At 42.2% G+C, this 23,082-nt stretch overlaps 1 protein-coding gene across 1 annotated transcript; it reads left to right on the plus strand.

Annotated features, from left to right (window-relative positions):
* The first annotated feature begins 242 nt into the window (after positions 1-242).
* LOC103666255 (olfactory receptor 9I1-like) lies at positions 243-1,360 on the plus strand. The gene has a single exon (XM_008694271.2). The coding sequence runs from the start codon at positions 377-379 to the stop codon at positions 1,358-1,360; it is 984 nt and encodes a 327-aa protein (XP_008692493.2). The 5' UTR covers positions 243-376.
* Positions 1,361-23,082: the final 21,722 nt, after the last annotated feature.

Below are 23,082 nucleotides of genomic sequence, written 5' to 3' on the forward strand. Positions count from 1 at the left end.
AAAGGATTTGAACCTGGGTCTGTTTCAAAGCCATGTACTTAATACTACAGCGTTAGGGGTTCTCCAGAGAAGGGGTGTTTTCTGGCTCTGTAGTGAGGCTGATGAAGGTTTCCAACTTGGCACCTGTCAGAAATGTGGAAATGTCTAAGGAACAGAGTTCCAGCTCCAGCTTTGCCTCTTTGCTATGAAATCAGGAACTAGTCACTTCACCTCTCTGACCCTCATATGATGCTCTCAAGATTGGGATTAACAATATATGCTCCGAAGGATTTCCAAAAGATGAAATGAAATAAAGGTTGTAAAAAATGTGAAGGGCTTGACAAATCTAAGATTATTATCATTGCTGAGAATGATCAATCACCTTAATTGATCTTCAATGAGATTTTATTTTCTTATTTCAGTGGACGACCTAGGATTCATGGCGGAGAATGGCACCGTGGTGACAGAATTCATTCTGCTGGGGTTCCACCTGTCAGCAGAGTTGCAGATGGGTCTCTTCTTTGTGTTTCTGGTCCTTTATTTCATTACCATGGTGGGCAACCTGGGCATGATCGTGCTGATTCAGAGAGACCCTCGTCTCCACACCCCCATGTATTTCTTCCTCTGCCACCTTTCCTTCCTGGACGTTTGCTACTCCTCTGTCATTGTCCCTCAATGGCTTGAGACCTTGGGTACTGATAAGATGGCCATCACCTATGAGCGCTGTGCCACTCAGTTCTTTTTCTTTACCCTCTGTGCTAGCACTGAATGTTTCCTGTTGGCTGTGATGGCCTATGATCGCTATGTAGCCGTGTGTAACCCCCTCCTCTATGCCACCACCATGACACCACAGACCTGCCTGGGGCTGGTGGTGGGGGCCTATGCTGGTGCCATGGTCAATGCTGTGATCCGCACTGGGTGTACCTTCTCGATCTCCTTCTGTAAATCCAACCACGTGAACTTCTTCTTCTGTGACCTCCCACCCCTGCTGAAACTTGCCTGTAGTGATACCAAGTCACAGGAACGGGTCATCTACTTCCTAGCTTTCTTGGTCATTACAACCAGCATTTCAGTGGTTCTGATATCCTACGTTTTCATCATTCAGGCTATTCTGAAGATTCGTACAGCAGGTGGCAAAGCCAAGACTTTCTCCACCTGTGCTTCTCACATGACTGCAGTGGCTCTTTTCTTTGGGACACTCATATTCATATACCTGAAAGGTAACATGGGCAAATCCCTTGCGGAGGATAAGATTGTGTCCGTATTTTACACCGTGGTCATCCCTCTGCTGAACCCAATGATCTACAGCTTGAGAAACAAGGAAGTGAAGGAGGCTCTGAAGAAAGCTCTCAACGGGCTGAAGGTTTCCCAAGTAGACTAAGACTTGAGCTCCATCAATTCAGAAGTTCCTGCAAACCATCCTTGGGGTTTGGCTTCTCTCCTTAGCACATAAACCAGATTTCATAATTACAAAGACATATTGAAGCAAAAAAAATATGTAGCTTTGCGTTCCAGCAATTTCTTTATTAGCTCTATGACCTTCAGTCAGAAATTATCTGCCCCAGTTTTCACATCAGTAAAAATTTCTGCCTTGCTATGATTACAGCCAGGATCAAGGGAGATGGAATGCCAAAGGGTTTTATAAATAATAACATGCTATAAAATGTAAAATTGACTTTCTTACCTGTCCTGGGTATTGCTGAGTGTTTTCTCAGCTACTTGAATTCAAAAAAATTCAAGCTACTAAGCTAACTTTTGCATTTGAATAATTACAAAACAATAGCTTCTTGCTTACAGAGTGAGGACAGTTACATTCTTTGGTTGTGGGTAGTAGGGTGGAAATCAGCTTTGACCAAAGAAACCTTTCTCAGCGTTCAATCATATCCAAATTAGGTGTTTGTCATAGAAAATACAAATAGCTAAAGAGAGGAAGGAAAAATAGAGGGGAAAGGAGATGTAAACTGGGAAATGTTCACCTAGACTGCGTTAGCCTACTTCCCAAGAGAGCGTGGAGGACCAAGACACTGGAGAATAAAAGAAGATGTAATGATTTGCATTAATTATTGGAAATAATTTGATCTGATGTAGAGTTGAACTGAGTCCCACATAAAACTTCCTGGAATATTTCTTGATCACCAAATGTCAGAAGATCTATTTTCTTTCTTTCTTTTTATTTTATTTTATTTATTTATTTTTTTGTTGTAAAGTTCCATGATTCATTACTTGCGTATAACACCCAGTGCACCATGCAATACGTGCCCTCCCCACCACCCATCACCAGTCTATCCCATTCCCCCACCCCCTCCCCTCTGAAGCCCTGAGTTTGTTTCCCAGAGTCCATAGTCTCTCATGTTTCATTCCCCCTTCTGTTTACTCCCCTTTCTTCTTCCCTTTCCTCTCCTACTGATCTTCCTACTTCTTATGTTCCATAAATGAGTGAAACCATATGATAATTGTCTATTTTATTTCTGAAGGATTTTTCAAGGACCATCTCAAGCTGTTTTCTATTCTCCAGGCATGAAAACCACTACCTACTTCCATCCCCTGTAGGACATTTCCTTTATGGTCTGAAGACAGATAACTATGACTCTGACTGCCACCTTTTAATGATCTCATATCTGCTAGAAATATTACTTGGAAAATGTCTCCATGGAGATTTCACAATCTTATTCATCAATTCAGCAAATGTTTACTGACTGTCTACTATGTTTCAGACATAATCCCAGGTTCAGGAATATAGAAATAAATAAGATAAACATGGTTCCTCCTTCATGGGGATTAGAACTTGGGGCACAGACAGATATAAACCATGACAGTTAACTGATTTTTTTCATATGATTTTGGAAAGTGGGAAGGAACAGCACAAGGGTATTGTTACACTGTATAGCAGGGTTCTGACCTAGTTTGGTGTGGTCAGAAAAGGCTTTCCCGAGGAACTAATGTTTATGCGGAAGCTTAAAGAGTAAGTCTGTCATGGTCATGGGTTGAGCTGTGGAGGGAAGCCAGACCGGCTGCAGCATAAGGAGAAGGGCTGAGTGTGAGAGGCAGCTGGAGGACTCAGGAGTGACTAGGTCAGAGAGAGCCTTGCGGACTCGCTTAGGGGCTCATGGACTTTACTCCAAGAGTGGGGCATGAAGTGCTTGGACCTGAATCTGAAAAAGATCCCTTTGGCTGCAGTGTGATGGGTGGGAACGGGGGCTGGTGGCCTGTGGTGGTGGAGATGGAGGGATGCACACGCATTTCATTTAAGGAGCAGCAAATGGTGCATCCCGGGCACGGGGTTTGATTTCCACACAAGACTGTATGCTTCGCCTAAAGTACGTATTAGGCCAGAGAAAGCTCGCAGGCGTGTGGCCGTGACGTTGGTGGAGGACTGATTCTTAGCAAAATGGTGAAGTTGGGGAAATACACTTTTGGAGGCATCTGCTCTTCCATTGATATACTTTTCCTTCCCTGCCTGTGACCTCCCTTAGGGATACCTCAAAATGGCCATCAACTTGTCCCTCTCAAGAGGGCAACACATTTTCATTAACTCCTGCTGTGTGTCAGTAGGGCTGAAGAAATCACCCCTTGCTGGGCTTCTTACACGCTTAAAGTCAGGAAATCCTTCAACTTAAAAATATATATAAATGGGGAAAATGCTAGATAGTGAGTGTGCTATTTTGGTCATGGTGGGAGCTGCCAACGTTCCTTCCACCTTGTACTTGGTGAGTGACAAGGAATTGCCCATAAATGAATGACCTTAGATGCATGTACAGTATTTGATGTAAATACGGTTGCTTCGGGGGTGCACCAAGTGGATGCAAATAGAACGAGGTTGTAGTGTGTTTTAGGGGTCACTTTCTGATTAATGTGAGAAGGCGCTGGGAGAAATGGCATTTATGGTGACTTTCCACTTGCATATATTAATAAATATATATTAAGTGAAAACATTTATTAATTACCTAATGTGTGTCGGGTTCTGTGCCAAGAGTTTTTGCTTATCTCATTGACGGGTCTCATTCTTTTTATTTTTTATTTTTTATTATTGAAGTACAGTGGACATACACTGTTACATTAGTTTCAGGTGTATGTCACAGTGATTTGACAATTCTGTACATGACTCAGGGCTCACCGTGGTAAGGGTAGTCACCGTCTGTCACCGTGCAACATTATTACAATATTATTGGCTATGTTCGCTGTGCCGTACTTCTCGTCTCTGTGACTTTATTTTACAACTGGCAGTTTGTACCTCTTAATCACTGTTACCTGTTCCGCCCACGGCCCCACCCACCTCCCCTCTGGCGACCACCAATTTAATTTGTTCTCTGTATTTGAGTCTGGTTTTTTTTGTTTTTGTTTTTAAAGATTTTATTTACTTATTTGACAGAGATAGAGACAGCCAGCAAGAGAGGGAACACAAGCAGGGGGAGTGGGAGAGGAAGAAGCAGGCCCACAGCGGAAATCTGTTGATGATACCAGTGTGTGAAATTAGTGAAGTCCTTGTACTTTAACTTCAAATATTTGTCTTCAGAAAATTCCCCTTCTCTAAAATTGAGAAAACACAGTCCTTCAACATTTTACTTTATTTATAATCTCACATGTAGGCATTTGTACAATGATAATCATGTCTTCAATAAAAATCTTATACAGGTATATTTTTATATTTATTTATAATTGATTTTTTTCATATTCTGTTTAAATTCTGATTCTTTAAAAGCAAGCATGAGGAGCAGTAGAAGAACACAATATAAATACTTTTGTGTAAGACCTTCTAACTTTTCAGGGGTAGCTTTTATTACAACTAATAGGAGGTCTTGTTTCTCCTTTGGGTAACCACTTGTTTGCACTCAAAAGTATATTTATTTTAACATGCATGTGTATTAAATCATCTTTAAATATAATGTTTTTTTATTAAACCAGTTGATTTTATAATAATAAATGTCCATGTTTTTTTTTTTTTAAGATTTTATTTATTTATTTAACACAGATAGAGACAGCAAGCCAGAGAGGGAACACAAGCAGGGGAGTGGGAGAGGAAGAAGCAGGCTCATAGCAGAGGAGCCTGATGCGGGGCTCGATCCCACAACGCCGGGATCACACCCTGAGCCGAAGGCAGACGCTTAACCGCTGTGCCACCCAGGCACCCCTAAATGTCCATGTTTTTAAACACACAAAAAAAGTATGATTGTCTTTAAGGGATTGTAAAATAATAAGAAGGAAGATTTTATGTATAAAGAGAACTACAGCTGGGACACCTGGGTGGCTTGGTCAGTTAAGCATCTGCCTTTGGCTCAGGTCATGATCCCAGGGACCTGGGATCAAGCCCCACATCAGGATCCATTCATCTATTGAGGGATGCTGGGATTGCTTCCATATCTTGGCTATTGTAAATAATGCCGCAATAAACATAAGGGTGCACATATCTTTTTGAATGAGTGTTTTCATTTTCTTTGGGTAAATACCCGGTAGTGGAATTTTTAGATTGTATGGTATTTCTATTTTTAATTTTTCGAGGAACCTCCTTACTGTTTTCCACAGTGGCTGCACTGATTTGCATTCCCACCAACAGTCAATGAGGGTTCCTTTTTCTCCACATCCTTGTCAACACTTGATCTTTCTTGTTTTTTGGATTCCAGCTATTCCGACTAGAATAGGTGTGAGGTGTGAGGTAATATTTCTCTGTAGTTTTGATTTGCATTTCCATGATGATGAGTGATATCGAGCATATTTTCCTGTGTCTGTTGGCCGTCTGTCTGTCTTCTTTGGAAAAATGCTTATTCAGGTCCTCTGCCCATTTTAATCAGATTAGGTGTGTGTGTGTGTGTGTGTGTGTGTGTGTGTGTGTGTGTGTGTGTGTGGAGTTGCATAAATTCTTCATATATTTTGTATACTACTCTCTTAGTGGATTGATCATTTACAAATATCTTCTCCCATTTAGTAGGTTGCCCTTTTGTTTTGTTGATGGTTTCCTTGACCGTGCAAAAGCTGCTTATTTTGGTGTCGTCCCAATGGTTGATTTTTGCTTTTGTTCCCCTTGCTTGAGGAAACATATCCAGAAAAATGTTTCCACGGCCGATGTCAAGTAAATTACTGCCTATGTTTTCTTCTAGGAGTTTTATGGTTTCAGGTCTCACAATTAGGTCTTTAATCCATTCTGAATTCATTTTTGTTCATGGTGTAAGAAAGTGGTCCGGTTTCATTCTTTTCATGCTGCTGTCTAGTTTTCCCAGCGCCATTTGTTGAAGAGACTGTCTTTTCCCCATTGTATCTTCTTGCCTCCTTTGTTATAGACTAACTGACCATATAAGTGTAGGGCTTCTTATCCTATTCCATTGATCTATGTGTACATTTTTGTGTCACCGCCATACTGTTTTGATTACCACAGCTTTGTAATATATCTTGAAATCCAGGTTCGTGATACCTCCAGCTTTGTTCTTCTTTCTCAAGATCGCTTTGGCTATTTGGGGTCTTTTGTGGTTCTAAATAAATTTTAGGATTATTTGTTCTAGTTCTGTGAAAAATGTTATTGGTGTTTTGAAAGGGATTGCATTGAATCTGTAGATTGCTTTGGGGTAGTGTGGACATTTTAGCAATATGAATTCTTGCAATCCACAAGCACGGTATATCGTTCCATTTGTTTTTATTGTCTTCAATCTCTTTCATTGATGTCTTATAATAATAATAATAATAATTTTCAGAGCATAGGGCTTTCACCTCCTAGGCTAAATTTATTCCTAGGTATTTTTATTATTTTTGTTGCAATTATAAATGGGATTGTTTTCTTAATTTCTCTTTCTGCTCCTTCATTATTAGTGTATAGAAGCACAACGGATTTGTGTACATTAATTTTGTATCCTGAAACTTTACTGAATTTATTTATTAGTTCTAATTCTTTTTTTGAGTCTTTAAGGTTTTCTCTGTACAGTATCATGCCATTTGCAAATAGAGACAGTGTTACTTCTTCCTTACCGATTTGGATGCCTTTTATTTCATTTTCTTCGCTGGGCTAGGACTTCCAGTACTACGTTGAATAAAAGTGGCGAGAGTGGACAACCTTGTCTTGTTCTTGATAGGTCTGTGTCTGAAAATAGACTCTACACATAATCTTTTAGGAACTAGAATCTTCTGAGGGCCGATTTTATATGTCAACTTTGATTGGGTCACAGGGTGCCCAGATATTTGGCTAAACACAATTTCTGGCAAATCTGTGGGGATGCTTCCAGAAGATATTTGAATGCATTTGAATCAATGGACCCTATAAAGCAAGATGCCTTCCCCCAAATGGTGGCAGTCATCCGATCCACTGAAGTCTTGAGTAGAACAATAGGCAGAGGAAGGGAGAATTCATTACCACTTCTCTGCCTGACTGCCGGAGCTGGGACAGCAGTTTTCTTCTGTACTTGGACTGAGGTTCACACTGTTGACTTCCCTGGTTCTCAGGCTTCAGACTGAATCACACCTGTGCTCTTCTGGGTGTGCTGGATTGTTTTAGCCTCCATATAAGGATCCAGGGAACCAACTACTTGTGATAAATCTCCTTCTATGTCATAAATAGATGACCTCCAAAAGTTTCCTATCACCCTCCCTATTTATTATTATTATTTTGTGAAAAGAATACTTAACATTGGATCAACCCTTTGTATCTATATATCTCTTGTTGGTTCTGTATCTCTAGAGAGCCCCGAGTAATCAAATCCAGTTGGTAATATGGGAGCTTTTTTCTTTTTATCCCCTTCAGCTTCCAAGTGTGTATTTTTTTTTAGGCACTGGGTTTTGGCATAAGTTTTCAGCTATTCTACTTTGGCCTCAATCTACCAAAAATGATATAGAAAAGATGAAGAAAACAGACCTCCAAACTTTGAATGGATCCGTTTAACTCAATACGTCAAGAGACCAAAGAGCTATATTCATCTTATTACTTAGTATCTCAAAAAGTGGTGTCACCAAGATGGCAGTGTAGGAAACCCCGTAAAGACCAATAATTAGGCAACTATTTAGGAACAAAACAGCCTTGGGAGAGCTCATGAAATCCACTTGAGAAACTTCAGCAACACAGTGGAACAATAACAAAAAAGTCTGAGAACAGTCCCAGAAATAGGGAAGGAAAAGCAGCTGCACTTAGCGTGCTTCATTCCATACCCCATGTTGGTACTGCTCAGTGCCAAGAAGGAGCTCCCCACCTAGAAAGAGTTCCCCTCACCAAGAAATGGGAGATTAGAGTGAATGACCAGTGTCCTCAGCCTTTCAGGGCAATGCACAAAGGACTCACTTGGTTTTACCCCACCCAGAGATGGCTATGAACAAGGAAGAAGAGCAGGGACTACCAGTATCAGCTACACAGTGTAAGTGACCATAGTTCCCAGTGACTTGCTCTGCAAAGAAACCCAGCAGCTTTTACCCCTGAAGAAACCAACAGCCAGCTTAGTCATGGATCCCATCCAGATTTCACTGGTTTTCACCCCACGGGTTTTTGTGTTTGCAGATGCCAGCCACCCGAGTCCCTCCCACTTCTTTGTCCCTGCCCCTTCTGTACCAGCGGCCAGCCCAGGTCTCTGTGGCTGCGTGAGTGCAAAATTCCACCTTAGACCCCTGCAGCTGACCCCCACTGCCATGTGTGCAGTCAAGGCTAGCCCCTCCCTCTGTGCACTTACACGCTCACAGCCTGACTCTCATCACCAGCCTTCACTACTGCGCACATGCCCACAAAGAGCCATGGGCGCGTGATGACAGCCAAGGCCTTTTGACACCAAAAGCTAAGGCAAAAAGCAAAAATCAACAAGTGAGCCTACATCAGACTAAAAACCTTCTCCACAGCAAAAGAAATGGTCAGCAAAATGGGAAGCCTACCTATGAATGGAAGAAACTACTGACAAACCATGTGTCTGATAAGGGCTTAGTATCCAAAATATATAAAGAACTCATACAACTAGATAGCAATAAGACAAACAATCCGATTAAAAATGGGTAGAGGACCGGGGCACCTGGGTGGCTCAGTTGTTAAGCCTCTGCCTTCGGCTCAGGTCATGATCCCAGCGTTCTGGAATCGAGCCCCACATCGGGCTCCCTGCTCAGCGGGAAGCATGCTTCTCCCTCTCCCACTCCCCCTGCTTGTGTTCCCTCTCTCACTGTCTTTCTCTCTGTCAAATAAATAAATAAAATCTTAAAGAAAAATGGGTAGAGGACCTGAATAGGTATTTTCCCAAAAAAACCATGCAAATGGACAACAGGTACGTGAAACAGGTTCATAGCGATGCTCAGCGTTGCTAACCATAAAGGAAATGCAAATCAGAATCGCAATGAGATACAGCCTCACACTTGTTAGAATGGCTACTCTCAAGAAGGTAAGAGATAACAAATGTTGGTAAGGTTGTGGAAAAAAGGGATCCTTGTGCACTATTGGTGGGAACATAAATTGGTACAACCACAATGGAAAACAGTAGGGAGGGTCCTCAAAAGATTAAAAATAGAATTACCATGTGAACCAGTAATTCCACTTCTGTGTAGTTTATCCAAAGAAAGTGAAATTGTGATATTTAAGAGCTAGCCACATTCCCGTGCTTACTGCAGCATTATTCACAGTAGCCAAAACATGGAAACAACCTAAGTGTCTATGGACGGATAGATGGTTAAGGAAAATGTGGTGCACGCAGACACGGGAATATTATTCAGCCATAAAAAAGGAGAATCTCACTTTTTCTAACAACATGGGTGGACCTAGAGGGTATCATGCTAAGTGAAATAAGTCAGACAGAGAAAGACAAATACTGTATGACCTCATGTTTATGTGGAATCTAAAAAGTCAAACTCATGGAAACAGAGTAAACTGATGGTTACAAGAGGCTGGGGGTTGGGGAAATGGGGAGATATTCGCCAAAGGGTACCAACTTTCCGAAATAAGAGAAGTAAGTTTTGAATCCAATGAACAGCATGGTGACTACAGTTAACAGTGCTGTATTGTATTCATGCAAGTTGCTATGAGAGAAATCTTAAATGTTCGCACCATAAAAACAACAACAAAATGGTAATTATGGGAAGTGAAGGATGTGTTAACTAGCCTCATTGGGGTGAACATTTCACAGCACATATGTGCCTGAAGTCATCACATTGCACACCTTAAACCTACACAGTGTTGTATGTCAATTACATCTCGATAAAACCGGGGGGAGAGACAATACTAATATCTTAATTGTGATTTCCATTTTTTACATATATTGATTTCAAATGTAGGTCCAAACCACATTAACTAGATTAGCACATAAGGGCCTAAGTGTAAGGTAGAATTGTGGAGTATAACCCACATAGCACACAATCTTGGTCCTTCGGTTCTAGTGTACATTTATATATTTACTTTTGTGTGCGGGTGTGGGTGTCGTCTGGGAGAGTCCTAATGCTTCAGCTAAGATCAACAAAAACCACACAAAAAAAATTTTTTTTTGTCACGAAGATCAGTAGAGGAGAGAGAAAATATTTCTCAGATTTCTTTCTCTGCCCCCTTCCTCACATCCTACTAGTCTAACCTTCAAGGAAGGGAAAGTGGGTTCATCACAGCCTTGTGCACGTGACCACAAGAACAAAGTAGCACAAGCCCCAACATCGCCACCCCCCGTGGCTCTCCCATACCTTTTTGGCAGCAATGGGGATAGAGGGCAAAAAGAGGATGAGGCATTTTGGCTCAAAGATTTTATTGGTAATGGAGTTCAAAGAGGGTTAAGACCGCTCTAGGCTCTGAATATCATTTTGCCTGACGCTGAATTCAAACCTCAAAGAATATTTTCTCCTGAACCTTACTTAGATATAGAGTGAGGAGGCTAAATCACCCGAGAAATTAGGGAAAGCTGATAGAAGTTGAAAGGAAAGTAGCCTGCCTGCAGGAACGTGGTGCACCTGCAGGGCTGTTCGTGGAGACCAAGACGCTTCCTGGACACTGTACGCTTGATCCTTTGAATCCTATTGGGAAAGACAGTCTCAGCTGTTTGGACTCATCTTTTCTTCAAAAACCATGAACCATTCTGGAAGTTGTGGAAAAGAACGTTGTGTCTTTTTCTTTTTCTCAACGTATCTTTATTCTTATTTAAAGCATAATAGTGTGAAGACAAAAATTTAAAAAAGACATTAACAGCAGTAACAAGTGCATTTTTTCTTGTAATGGGATGAATATCTGTAGTCTTTCGAAATCAACCCTTCTAGGAAATTTGTTTCTTTGGATTTTAATCAATCAATTAATTAATTATTATTTAAATTCAATTAGCCAACATATTGTACAGTACATCATTAGTTTCAGATGTAGAGTTCAGTAATTCATCACTTGCATATAACAGCCAGTGCTCATCTCATCACGTGTCTTCCTTAACGCAGTCAACCAATTACTCCATCCCCCTACCCAACTCCCCTCTAGCAACCCTCAATTTCTTTCCCATAATTAAGAGTCTCTCATGGTTTGTCTTCCTCTCTGATTTCTTCCTATTCCATTTTTCCCTCCCTTCCCATATGATCCTCTGCACTCTTTCTTATATTCCTTATATATGTGAAACCATATAATTGTCTCTCTCTGATTGACTTATTTCACTCAGCATAATACCCTCCAGTTCCATCCATGTCGATGTAAATGGTAAATATTCATCCTTTCTGATGGCTGAGTAATATTCCATTGTATATATATACAACATCTTCTTTATCCATTCATCTGTTGATGGACATCTGGGCTCTTTCCATAGTTTGGCTATTGTGGACATTGCTGCTATAAACATTGGGGTGCACGTGCCCCTTGAGATCACTACATCAGTATCTTTGAGGTAAATACCCAGTAGTGCATTGTTGAGTCATAGGGTACCTCTATTTTTAGCTTCTTCAGGAACCTCCATGCTGTTGTCCAGAGTGGCTGTACTAGCTTGCCTTCCCACCAACAGTGTAAGAATCCATCAAAATCCTAGAGGAGGACACAGGCAGCAGCCTCTGAGACCCGGCTGCTCTGAGTTTGACTGTGTTAGATACCCCATCATATACACAGAATCAGGCACTATTTGTCCTTCCACAACTGGCTTCACTCAGCATCGTGTTCTCTAGGTTTATCCATGTTGTTGCAAATGGCAGGACTTCCTTCCTTTTTTTTAGGCTGAGTAGTATTCTCTTGTATGTAGATATCACATTTTCTCTATCCATCTTTCTGTGGGTGGACATTTAGGTTGTTTCCATATCTTGGTTGTTGTGAGAAATGCTATTATGGATATCGATGTACAAAACATTTGTTCAAGTCACTGTTTCAATTCTCTTGGGTAGATCGCTAGGCATGGAATTGCTGGATCTTATGGTGAATCTATGTTTAACTTTTTGAGGAACCTCTTGCTGTTTTTCACAGTGGCTGCACTATCTATATTTCTACCAGTAGTGAACAAGGGTTTCAATTTTTCATATCCATGCCAACATTTGTTATTTTCACTTCTGTTTTTGTTTTTTGATGGCCATTTACAAAGGGTGTCACCTCCAAGAAATCATTGCCAAATCCAATGTCGTGAAGTTTCCCCTAAGTTTTCTTCTCAGAGTTTGTAGTTTTAGCTCTTGTGCTTAGATCTTTGATTCATCTTGAGTTAATTTTTGTATATGGTGTAAGGTAAGGGTCTAACTTCGTTCTTTTGCATGTGGATATCCAGTTTCCCCAGCACCATTTACTAAAAAGAAGCACTCAACTATCATTTGCTGAAATCCTTAATAAAATGAGGGAGGATATGGTAAAAAAAAAAAATTCATAGGATTGACAGGAAAGAACTCTCAGTTCATGTTCAGGTCCATCCTTCTGCCTTCTCATATATTTTTGGCTCCTTTTTATTAATGGGACAAATTAAACTAGGAATGATTAACTGATCCCAGCTATTGCAGCACCTGTGGTTTTAAAGTTGCTATCGAGGGGCTGGTGTTGCATTGTTCACTTTCCCAGTTCACCTGGGGGAGCAGATGCTCTTCAAGGAGGGAAGATCCAAACCTGCAGGCGAGTGAAAGACAATTCGGAAAACTGTTTTCAACCCCAAAATAAATAATCGAGTCAAGAAATGGGCAGAAGACATGAAAGACACTTCTCCAAAGAAGGCACAGAAATGGCCAACAGACACATGAAAAAATGCTCCCCATCACTTTTTATCAGGAAAATACAAACTAAAACCACAATGGGATACCACCTCACACCAGTCAGGATGGCTGGGATGAGAAAGACAAGAAAAACAGGTGTTGATGAGGATGTGGAGAAAGGGGATCCCTCTTATACTGTTGGTGGGAATGCAAGCTGGTACAGCCACTCTGGAAAACAGCATGGAGGTTCCTCAAAAAGTTAAAAATAGAGCTACCCAGTGACCCAGCAGTTGCACTACTGGGTATTTGCCCCAAGGATACAGATGTAATGAAAAGAAGGGGCATGTGCACCCCAATGTTCATAGCAGTAATGTCCACAATAGCCAAACTGTGGAAGGAGCCAAGACGTCCTTCAGCAGGTGAATGGATAAAGATGTGGTTCATATGTACAATGGAACATTACCCAGCCATCAGAAAGGATGAATACCCACCATTTACATCAACATGGATGGAACTGGAGGGTATTATGCTAAGTGAAATAAGTCAATCAGAGAAAGACAATTATCATATAGCTTCACTCATATGCGGAATATAAGAAATAGGGCAGAGGACAATAAGGGAAGGAAGGGAAAACTGAATGGGAAGAAATCAGAGAGGAAGACAAACCATGAGAAACTCTTGACTCCGGGAAACAAACTGAGGGTTGCGGATAGGGAGGCGGGTGGGGGCATGGGGTAACTGGGTGCTGGGCATTAAGGAGGGTATGTGATGTGATGAGCACTGGGTGTTATACACAACTAATGAATCATTAAACATTATATCAAAAGCTAATACTATATGTTGGCTAATTGAATTTAAATTAAAGAAAAGGTGTCTTCAGCATGAGTATGGCTTTCACAGTACAAATGACATAAGGTAAATCTTTCCTGTTTATGGCTTGCGGGGTTGCACAGACATTACAGGGCAAGCATTGGATTAGGGGTGTGAGACCAACACGCTGGGGGAACAGAGATCTAGTGATATTATTATCTCATGAAGACCACAGAGACCCAACCAGTCTCTGTGGAGACCAGACACTTCCAGATGATGTGGTCAGTGAATTAACGTCCAGTTTCTGTTTCTTTACATGGCGTGGAACCACCCCAGGCATCAGCACCACTGTTCTACTTCTGATGTGACTCAGTTTCACCATGATCTCTAGGTATTTATATGGCTTTTCCTGTTAGTATCACCATCTACTATAGGTGAGGGACTTGGGGTAGAAAGACACCCCTGGACAGCTCAGATTTCCCCTTTATCAGGAACCTTGGCAGGGACACTAAGGAGTTAACCAGACCGTTGTCGAATTTCGCAGGAGAGCCAAGGCAACGGGACGGGCTGTGTGGAAACCCAGCCAGGAGCACAGCTGTCCTGAGTTCCCCGAAATTATAGACTGAGTAGAATCCACAGGGTTGGTATGAGGGTCCCGGAAGGTGCAGGTGTGAGCTAGTTCTGGAAGCCATGATGGGATGGGGAATAAGTTGGATGAAAGAATAAAGAGTAGGAACAATTAAAATAACAGAATCAGAACATTTAAAATGAGCTAATGGCTGAGTTTCCTGTAGAAGGGCCATTGCGATGTGCAGCGAACGAGGGTCCCAGCTTCCCTCCATGTTGACAGCTCCGGGGAGTATCACTCCGAAAATATCATGGCCAGTATTTACTTAGAAAATATCTCGTTATTTTAATTTGTATTTCTTTCATTATTCATGAGGTTCAGAATTGTCTCATTTGTTTGAATCATTGATATTTCTTTTGTAAATTTTTTATGTGCTTTCTCAACTGATTTGCAAGAGTAATTTGCGTAGTGGGGAAATCAGTCCTTTGTCTGTCATTGGCATAGCGAATATTTTCCCAAGTTTGTCTTTTGAGTATGTTTACGGAGCTTTCTGCTTCCAAAAATGTTAAAATTTGATGTAGTTAGATTTATCCATTTTTATTCTTTGTGACTTTGAGGTTTCCTGTTGTGATTAGAGAGGTCCCTTCAAGATAATCACATTATTCACCCATGTTTTCCCCTGGATTTGTTAAAATTTCATTTTCTTTTTATGACTCAATTCTTGGAATCATCGGGAATTTCTTTTGTCTACATCACAGTGTATGCTTGCGTGTCTTTGGGAGATTGCAGAGCAACGCTGTCTCCCCACTGGAATGTGAGCCACAGGAAGGCAGGCACTGAGCTTTCGCTGTTTGCCAATGTGATGCCAGCGCCTGGCACAGCGCCTGGTAAGGGTTTCAGTAAACTCTCCTTCCATTAGTGCATGAATGGAATTCTGGAAGATAGAGGCTTGAGTTGAATCTAACAAGAGGAAAACTTTCATCTCTTGATTTTATACTTCCAAGGGAATAAAAACAGAGTGGATCACAGCCAGAAAATAAAAACCTAGTTGGCGAAGGAGCTAGAAACCAAGTTGGACCAGGAACCAGGGATGCTTACTTTGGAGAAAGCTCAGTGGGGAACTCTTCCTTTGTCTAGTGTTGAGGAGATGGGCTAGGGCCAGGGATGGGTGCTTTGGCTTCCAGAGTTTAAGGAGGGGTTCTGGAATGAAGTGTTCAGAGACGGAGTGGGTTGTGTTTGCCGGTGGCCGGCTCCTTTTTCCCTAGGGGTGCTCAAGCAGACACTTGTGGTTTCTTGGGGATTGTTGTAGAAGATTCAAACATCAAGAGCTAAGCAACTGAGCTCTGTGGGCTGAAGAAAATTGGGGTGGGGACTTGTGAATGGGGTGGGGACTTGTCCTGTCAAAAGAGCAACCCCCTCTGGGCTCTAACCAAGTTACCAGGGGTTGCAATATGATGTTTTCCCCCAAGAAATTTGCAATTGAATAGTTCAAATGGGAAGTTCCTTGATTTTTAAAATCCTGCATGTAGCAAGCAAAACATACCTGGTGGCTCGATTTCCCACCAGTTTGCCACTCCCGTCTTAGAGGAAAGGGGGATTTTATACACTGAGTACCATGGCTTCTGCACTAGAAGACCTTTTGAAACTTTTCTAACCTTGGCTGACTTCCTGAGCTATAAAAATGTGAAGGATTATTAATAGTGCCACTATATCACTAGACTATGACTCAGCATCTGAGAAGAGCAGATAGGATGGAGGAAGGATTAGGATTTGATGGAAAGAAGAGGGTCTCCGGAATTAGTCTGTTATGTACGAACTCTCATCATTTTATGGCAATAAATATTAATTGCTGGTAATAATAGAGGGTGAGGAAGTTACATAAGCAAGTCTGAAGAGGACCGAAAGAGCCAGAAATATTGGAAGTGGCAAGGCAGTTGCGAGAGAGAGGCAGAGATAGTGATGGAGAGACAGAGAGACAGAGAGGATGGAGGATGGAAAGCCTCTTGGGACCGAAAGGCCTGTGTGCAAAAAGGGAAAGGAAGAGCTGACGTCTCCACGCTCAGCCCAGGGGCCTGGACACCCGGAGTCTTCTGCAGGCTGAGACAATCACTGAGAAGGTAGATAGAGTGTTTTGGCTTAGCAATAAAAATCAATGCTATAGATTTTTTTTGTTCAGTGACGAAGCTGAGAGAGTCTAAAAGGAATGGGACTGGTTACTACCTCCCAATCCAGCATGATTACAATGCCCGTTTTTATTCATTATTGCGATACTGGCTGAATACACAGCCAAGGAGAGACGGCACCTGTGGCCTGAAGGGATTTCTCACAGGATATCCTGACTGTTCTTTCTGGAGCCTGTAAAAAAGGAATTCTGGCAAAGAAATCAGACCCTCCACCCACGCTTCCCCTAGCGTGAAGTCTGACTCCATCTTGGTGTGGCGCTCGGCTATGTCAGGGCCCTTCTCATCCCCCCTCAGCCCTGATGGATGGCTGCAGCCACACAGCCCGGGAGATTCCTAATGTAAACGCTGGCCAGGGAGTGAAGGGCTTAGCAGCAGACCCCAGGACCACTCGCAGGTGAATTCCCAGACACCTCGTTCCCTGTGAGGTGTGCTCTGTGGACATGGCCTACTCTGGCTTCTTCCCCTTTCCTATCTCTCTTCTGCACTTCTCTATCTGTACTTCCTCAAATCACCTCCCACGAAACCACTGGCTTGAAAACCTCTATCTCAGGGTCTGATCTGAGGGAAACCCAATCTACCACAGGCCACAAGGAGCTTGTTATCTAGATGAATCCAATGGCCTTGTAATTCCCGTGTAAATGGTTGAATTCTGTCCCCTGCCAAATTTACATGCTGAAATCCAAACCCCCAAGATCTCAGAATGTGACTTTATTTGAAGACAGGGCCCTTACAGAGGAAATCGAGTTAAAATGAAGTCATTAGAGGGAGCCTTAACTTAATATGACTACTGTCTTATAAAAAGGAGAAATTTGGACACAAAGACACACATAAAGGAAAACTATGGGAAGAAAGAAAGGGAGAAGATGGCCACCCACGTGCCCCGGACAGAGACCTGGGACAGCCCCTTCCCCACAGCCCTCAGAAGGAACCAACCTGGCTGACACCTTGATTTTGGACTCCTAGCCTTCAGAGCTGTGAGGCAGTAACCTTCTGCTGTATAAGCCATTCGGTTTGGGATACTTGTTACAGCTGCCTTAGCAAACTGATACATACTGACTCCTCTTCAGACTTCTTATGAGCTCAAGCATTACCCTGAGCATTTTACACGTATCGTCCCATGGAATCTCCACAGCAGCCCTTCAAGGTAAATGCTGATATTGCTTCTCATTTACAGATGAGGAGGTGACAGCTCAGGGAAGTTTAGAAAGTTGCCCAAAGTCATACAGATAGCCAGCAGCAAGACTAGAACTGAGCCCTGGCAGTCTGTCTTCGGATCCACACTTTTATCTGTTATGAGGCTCACTTCCACTGCACTGCATTCTTCGGTCAGCTGAGCTGTTACGTACCTGTTTTAAATTGCTTAGATGATAGTGATTTTGAGGTCTGGTATTAGTGAGGGTTCTCCAAAGAAACACAAACAATAGAATATCATCTATCTATCTATCTATCTATCTATCTATCTATCTATCTATCATCTATCTATCTATCTATCTATCTATCTATCATCTATCATCTATCTGTCTATCTATCATCTATCTGATTTTTTTTTTAATTGAAGGAATTGTTTCACACAATTGTGGGGGCGTGAGTCTGGAATCTGCAAGGCAGGCCGGTCTGGAGGCAGAACTCCTTCTCTTTCAGGAAACCTATTTTTTTCTCTTAAGGCCTTCAAATGATTGGATGAGGCCCTCCCACATTATGGAGGGTCATCTGCTTTACTCAGAGTCTACTGATTTAAATGGTAATCACATCTAAAAAACATCTTCACAGCAATATTTAGACTGGTGTGAGACTAAGCAGCTGGGGCCAAAGCCTAGCCAGTTGACAATTAAAATTGACCATCATAGCTCCCCTGGAGATCGTGTGACACAGCAATGACTCCTAAGTCAGTGCTCACTCTCAGGGTCATGCAAGGGCAGAGTCAGTGCCTGAATCTGAGAATGAGCATTTCTTTGAGTTCTGTGCTCTGGGCACCTCACTGGCCTTACCCTGGTCCTGGCCGGGCTGTCCACAAAGGAGCCAAGATTATGTCTCTACCCTAGGCCTTTTTACAATAGTAGGTCAGGGTTTGAATCCTGCCCTCATCATTCCCAGGAGATCTCAGACAGGTGGTGCAATCATTCTGAGCCTGTTTCCTCAACTGTGGAATGGGGAGAGTAACATCACTTGCTTTCCAGGGATGTAGTGAGATAACACAGTATGGGCTCGGACATAAGGAGGAAAAAGAGTATGATTTGTTATAGCAAGATTTTTTTTTTATTATAACAGAGGAATTAATTTTTTAAGTGTTTGTTGTAATATGAGGCTATGAAACAGACAAATTTTACCTTTATTTTTGCATTATTTGATGCCTAGTCTTGAGGGGCAAAACCCAGAAATTCTCCCCTATATAGTTTTTCCCCTTTCTGGCTGGCTGTCAGTTCCGGCTGATATTAATCTTAGCTACAGGACCAATTTTAGTTCCAATACAGACTCCTTAGTTTGTCTTCTCTCTGCCCAGAATTTAGGAACTATTTTGCTTGTAACCCTCCAATCGTACTGATTATAAAAATAGTTTCTCAAGGTGCTTACCATTATTTTAAATTTCTCAGCTATTTATGTGAAGTTCTCCTTTCTGTTTGTTCTGGGTCTCTTAATGACACACAAATAGCTGAGAAATTTAAAATAACGGTAAGCACCTTGAGAAACTATTTTTACAGTCAGTACGGTTGGAGGACAGTTGTACTATCTCCAAATATTTGTCCATTTGCTATGTCTTGGTGCTTGGAATTCTCAAAGAATTACTTAATCCTTTGAGTAAAGCTATGAGGACCTTGGCTGACATTGACTCTTTTCAAGAGAGAATAAAACTCTGAGCCAATGATATCTTTACAGGCAAGAGTAATTCCTTTACATAGTCCCTAAGGAGAACAGAGAGCCTTTATCGAACCACACAGAGGACAGGAAGGTTTTGATAAAAGGTGGTGGTGGCAGCTGGGGAACATCAAGAATAACATGGATCTCAAGATATTTCCAGGAAGGAAGACCTGATTTTTGAGCGTGCTGCAGTGGGCAATTGCTGGATACTTTGGGAGAATCACATTCGGGTCTTCAGACTGGGGAGATGGGGGAGATGACAGAAAGGCACCAAAGTCTATCTGCTGGGTCCCAAAGCAGCCACACTCTCCATACGCTCTGGGGTCTTGTCCAGGCTGGTCCCGATTTGGCAATGTCATCACTTGGTTTTTCTGTTCAGTGCACTGCCCTTATCATTCAGTGTCTAGCCCAACCGTCACTTGTGCTAGGGAAGCTCTTCTGGCACATTCTCTCTTGGCCCATTATCCATCTCTGCCACTTCCTTTCCTCCAACTCAGGAAATTCCATTTAGTCTGCCCAGTGCATGGGCTCCTTGTCCTTCCCTCCTTGACCCACTGTAGTCTGGACCGCTGCAGCTCAGCAGGACCACTTACTTCCTCCTTTCTCCATTCTCCATGGGTTTCCATTCTTTCCACCATCTTGGCCCATGGTATTTTTAAAAACATGCCTGTCACCGCCAGCTGCCAGCAGCCCACTGCCCCTGTGCGCTCCGGAGCTCTGTTTCAGTGTGGTCCATATATACAATGGAATATTACTTAGCTATCAAAAAGAACGGTTTCTCAACATTTGCTGTAACATGGACGGCACTGGAGGAGATAATGCTAAGTGAAATAAGTCAAGCAGAGAAATACAATTATCATATGGTTTCTCTCATCTGTGGAACATAGGAACTAGGAAGATCTGTAGGAGAAGAAAGGGATAAAGAAAGGGGGGGGTAATCAGAAGGGGGAATGAAGCATGAGAGACTATGGACTCTGAGAAACAAACTGAGGGCCTCAGAGGGGAGGGGGGGGGGGGAATGGGACAGACTGGTGATGGGTAGTAAGGAGGGCACGTATTGCATGGGGCACTGGGTGTTACACGCAACTAATGAATCATCGAACTTTACATCAAAAACCAGGGATGTACTGTCTGGTGACTAACATAATATAATAAAAAATATTATTATTAAAAAAAAAGTAAATGAATTCCAGTTAGGGGCATGTGAAATAAATAAATAAATAAAAAATAAAAAATAAAAACATGCCTGTCTTCTTGGCTCCACTGATCCTCTTTTAACACAATCTCTGTGTGTAGTAAGTGCTCTATTAACATATCTATTAATTGAACGAAGTTAACTTCGCTTTTTCCACACTTCTGTAGGAACTTCCGCCAGCCTCTGTGCCCCCGAGATAGCCTGGCCTCTTTCCTGAAAGTATTATTTGATCAGTAGTTCATGACTCTGTGATTCAATTGAATAAACATTTATTTTTTAAAAAGATTTATTTATTTATTTGTTTATTTGAGAGACAGAGGCAGAGAGAGAGAGAGAGAGAGAGAGGTGGGGGAAGGGCAGAGAAAGAATCCTCAAGCCGTCTCCCCACTGAGCACAGAGCCAACACAGGGCTCCATCTTATAACCCTGAGATCAGGACCTGAGTAGAAATCAAGAGTCAGACGCTTAATAGACTGAGCCATCCAGGCGCCCCTGAATAAACATTAATCGAGGTTTTACTGGGTGCCAGATGTTGTGGTTAGTTAGGAGTGAAGGCAGAAGCCTGTCTTTAGACATTTAGTGATGGTTTCTTGGGGGAGAGGTTTTTGTTCTCAATATATAATATGTTCACAACATATAATACTCATCTGTAATCCCTGTGATTCTTCATTTTAGAAAGGTTTCTTGGGGCGCCTGGGTGGCTCAGTCGTTAAGCGTCTGCCTTCGGCTCAGGGCATGATCCCAGCGTTCTGGGATCGAGCCCCACATCAGGCTCCTCCGCTGGGAGCCTGCTTCTTCCTCTCCCACTCCCCCTGCCTGTGTTCCCTCTCTCGCTAGCCGTCTCTGTCAAATAAATACATAAAATCTTAAAAAAAAAAAAAAGAAAGGTTTCTTGACCCAAGACTTTGTTAACTTGATGATAGCCATGTGCCTTTATTTCATGAAAACAAACACATGCTTATACAGGTAAAATTGTGCAACCAAGAACATAAACGAAGGTGGGGATGATGTTTATTCAGGGGGAAAAAATTCTCTAAGAGGTCACTTTATTTAAGTTTCTTAATTTCAAGCCTAGCTAAGGTTAAGTCCCTTCAAACCCTCTGGATTACTCAAATTTTACTGTATTACAATTTCAATTTTTTCATATAGGTAAATTCTGACTATGGGTATTGAATACTGCAATGAACTGAATTTTAACCCCCCCCCCCATTTGTATGCTAAAGCCCTAATTCCCAATGTGGTAGTATTTGGAGTAAGGAAGTAATTAAGGTTAACTGAAATCAGATGGGGCCCTAATCTGATAGGATCAGTGTTCTTACAAGAAGAGACACCAGAGAGGGCACCTGGGTGGCTCAGTTGGTTAAACGTTGGGCTCAGTTCATGATCCCAGCATCCTGGGATGGAGCACCGCGTGGGGCTCCCTGCTCAGTGGGGAGTCTGCTTCTCCCTCTCCCTCAGCTTCTCCCCTCCCTTCCTCCTGCGCTCATGTTCACAAGCTCTCTCTCTCTTTCAAAAATAAAGAAAGAAAATCTCTTAAAAAGAAGAGACACCAGAGAGCTTGCTGTCTGCACCCCGTAAGGACGCAGGAAGAAGGTGGCCATCTGCAAGGCAGGAAGAGACCTCTTATCAGAATCTGACCTTGCTGACGCTCTGACCTTGGGCTTCCAGCCTCCGGAACAGTGAGACAATAAATCCATATCGTTTAAGCCACCCAGTCTGCGGTACTTTGTCATGGCGGCCCTAGTGGACTGCTAGATACAGAGCTTGAGGCAAAGAGAACTTCTGCGTACTCACAAAAGATGGTTAACCTTTGGCCTCTGTAAAGAGAACCGGAATTCTTTACTGGAAAAACAGAATGAGTGATCTTAAAGTTAAATTTCATGTTGGTGCCAGTGGCACGGCGGCATAAAGAGAAATTCGCCGCAGTCCCTGCTCAAGGCTCGGCCCAGAGAAGTTCTGCAGGAAATATACACGGATGCCTGTTCATTTAGACGGAGTGTTCCAGAACGACATTGCCCCTACTGCCAAGGAAAAAAATGATGTGGGCATTAGAGAGGGCTGCAAATGAACAGCCTCATCAGGAAGACAGATTTAAGAGAAGCCTTTGATTAGTTTTTAGCCTGATTAGTGCTTTCGCCTGTTTTCTTTACAAGGAATTGATGTGATCATTGAAAAAGATTCCCATTTATTCTTTAAAAACCATTTATTGTGTTCTATTCTGTATTCACTAGGGGGGTAAGTAGTCACGATCATGGCCTGAGTCCTGTGCAGAGGGAAGACAGAGGCACTGAAGGGGTGTCTGGAGAGGGAGACAGCTGCGACGTTGTGCCGGGCAGTCTTCCGTTCATTCATTAAATGTTCTTCAGAACGACTTTGTTAGCAATTAGTTCAAATATAAAGCTGTAATTCAGTCTTTTCTTTGATTCAGATGGGTCCTCTTGGTTAGTGATA

The sequence above is a fragment of the Ursus maritimus genome, unplaced genomic scaffold, assembly GCF_017311325.1.
Source record: "Ursus maritimus isolate PB19 unplaced genomic scaffold, ASM1731132v1 scaffold_23, whole genome shotgun sequence".
Taxonomy (NCBI): Eukaryota; Metazoa; Chordata; class Mammalia; order Carnivora; family Ursidae; genus Ursus; species Ursus maritimus.

Excerpts from the sequence above, each read along its gene's own strand:
- LOC103666255 (XM_008694271.2), top strand. The coding sequence starts at position 377 with ATGAGATTTTATTTTCTTATTTCAGTGGACGACCTAGGATTCATGGCG.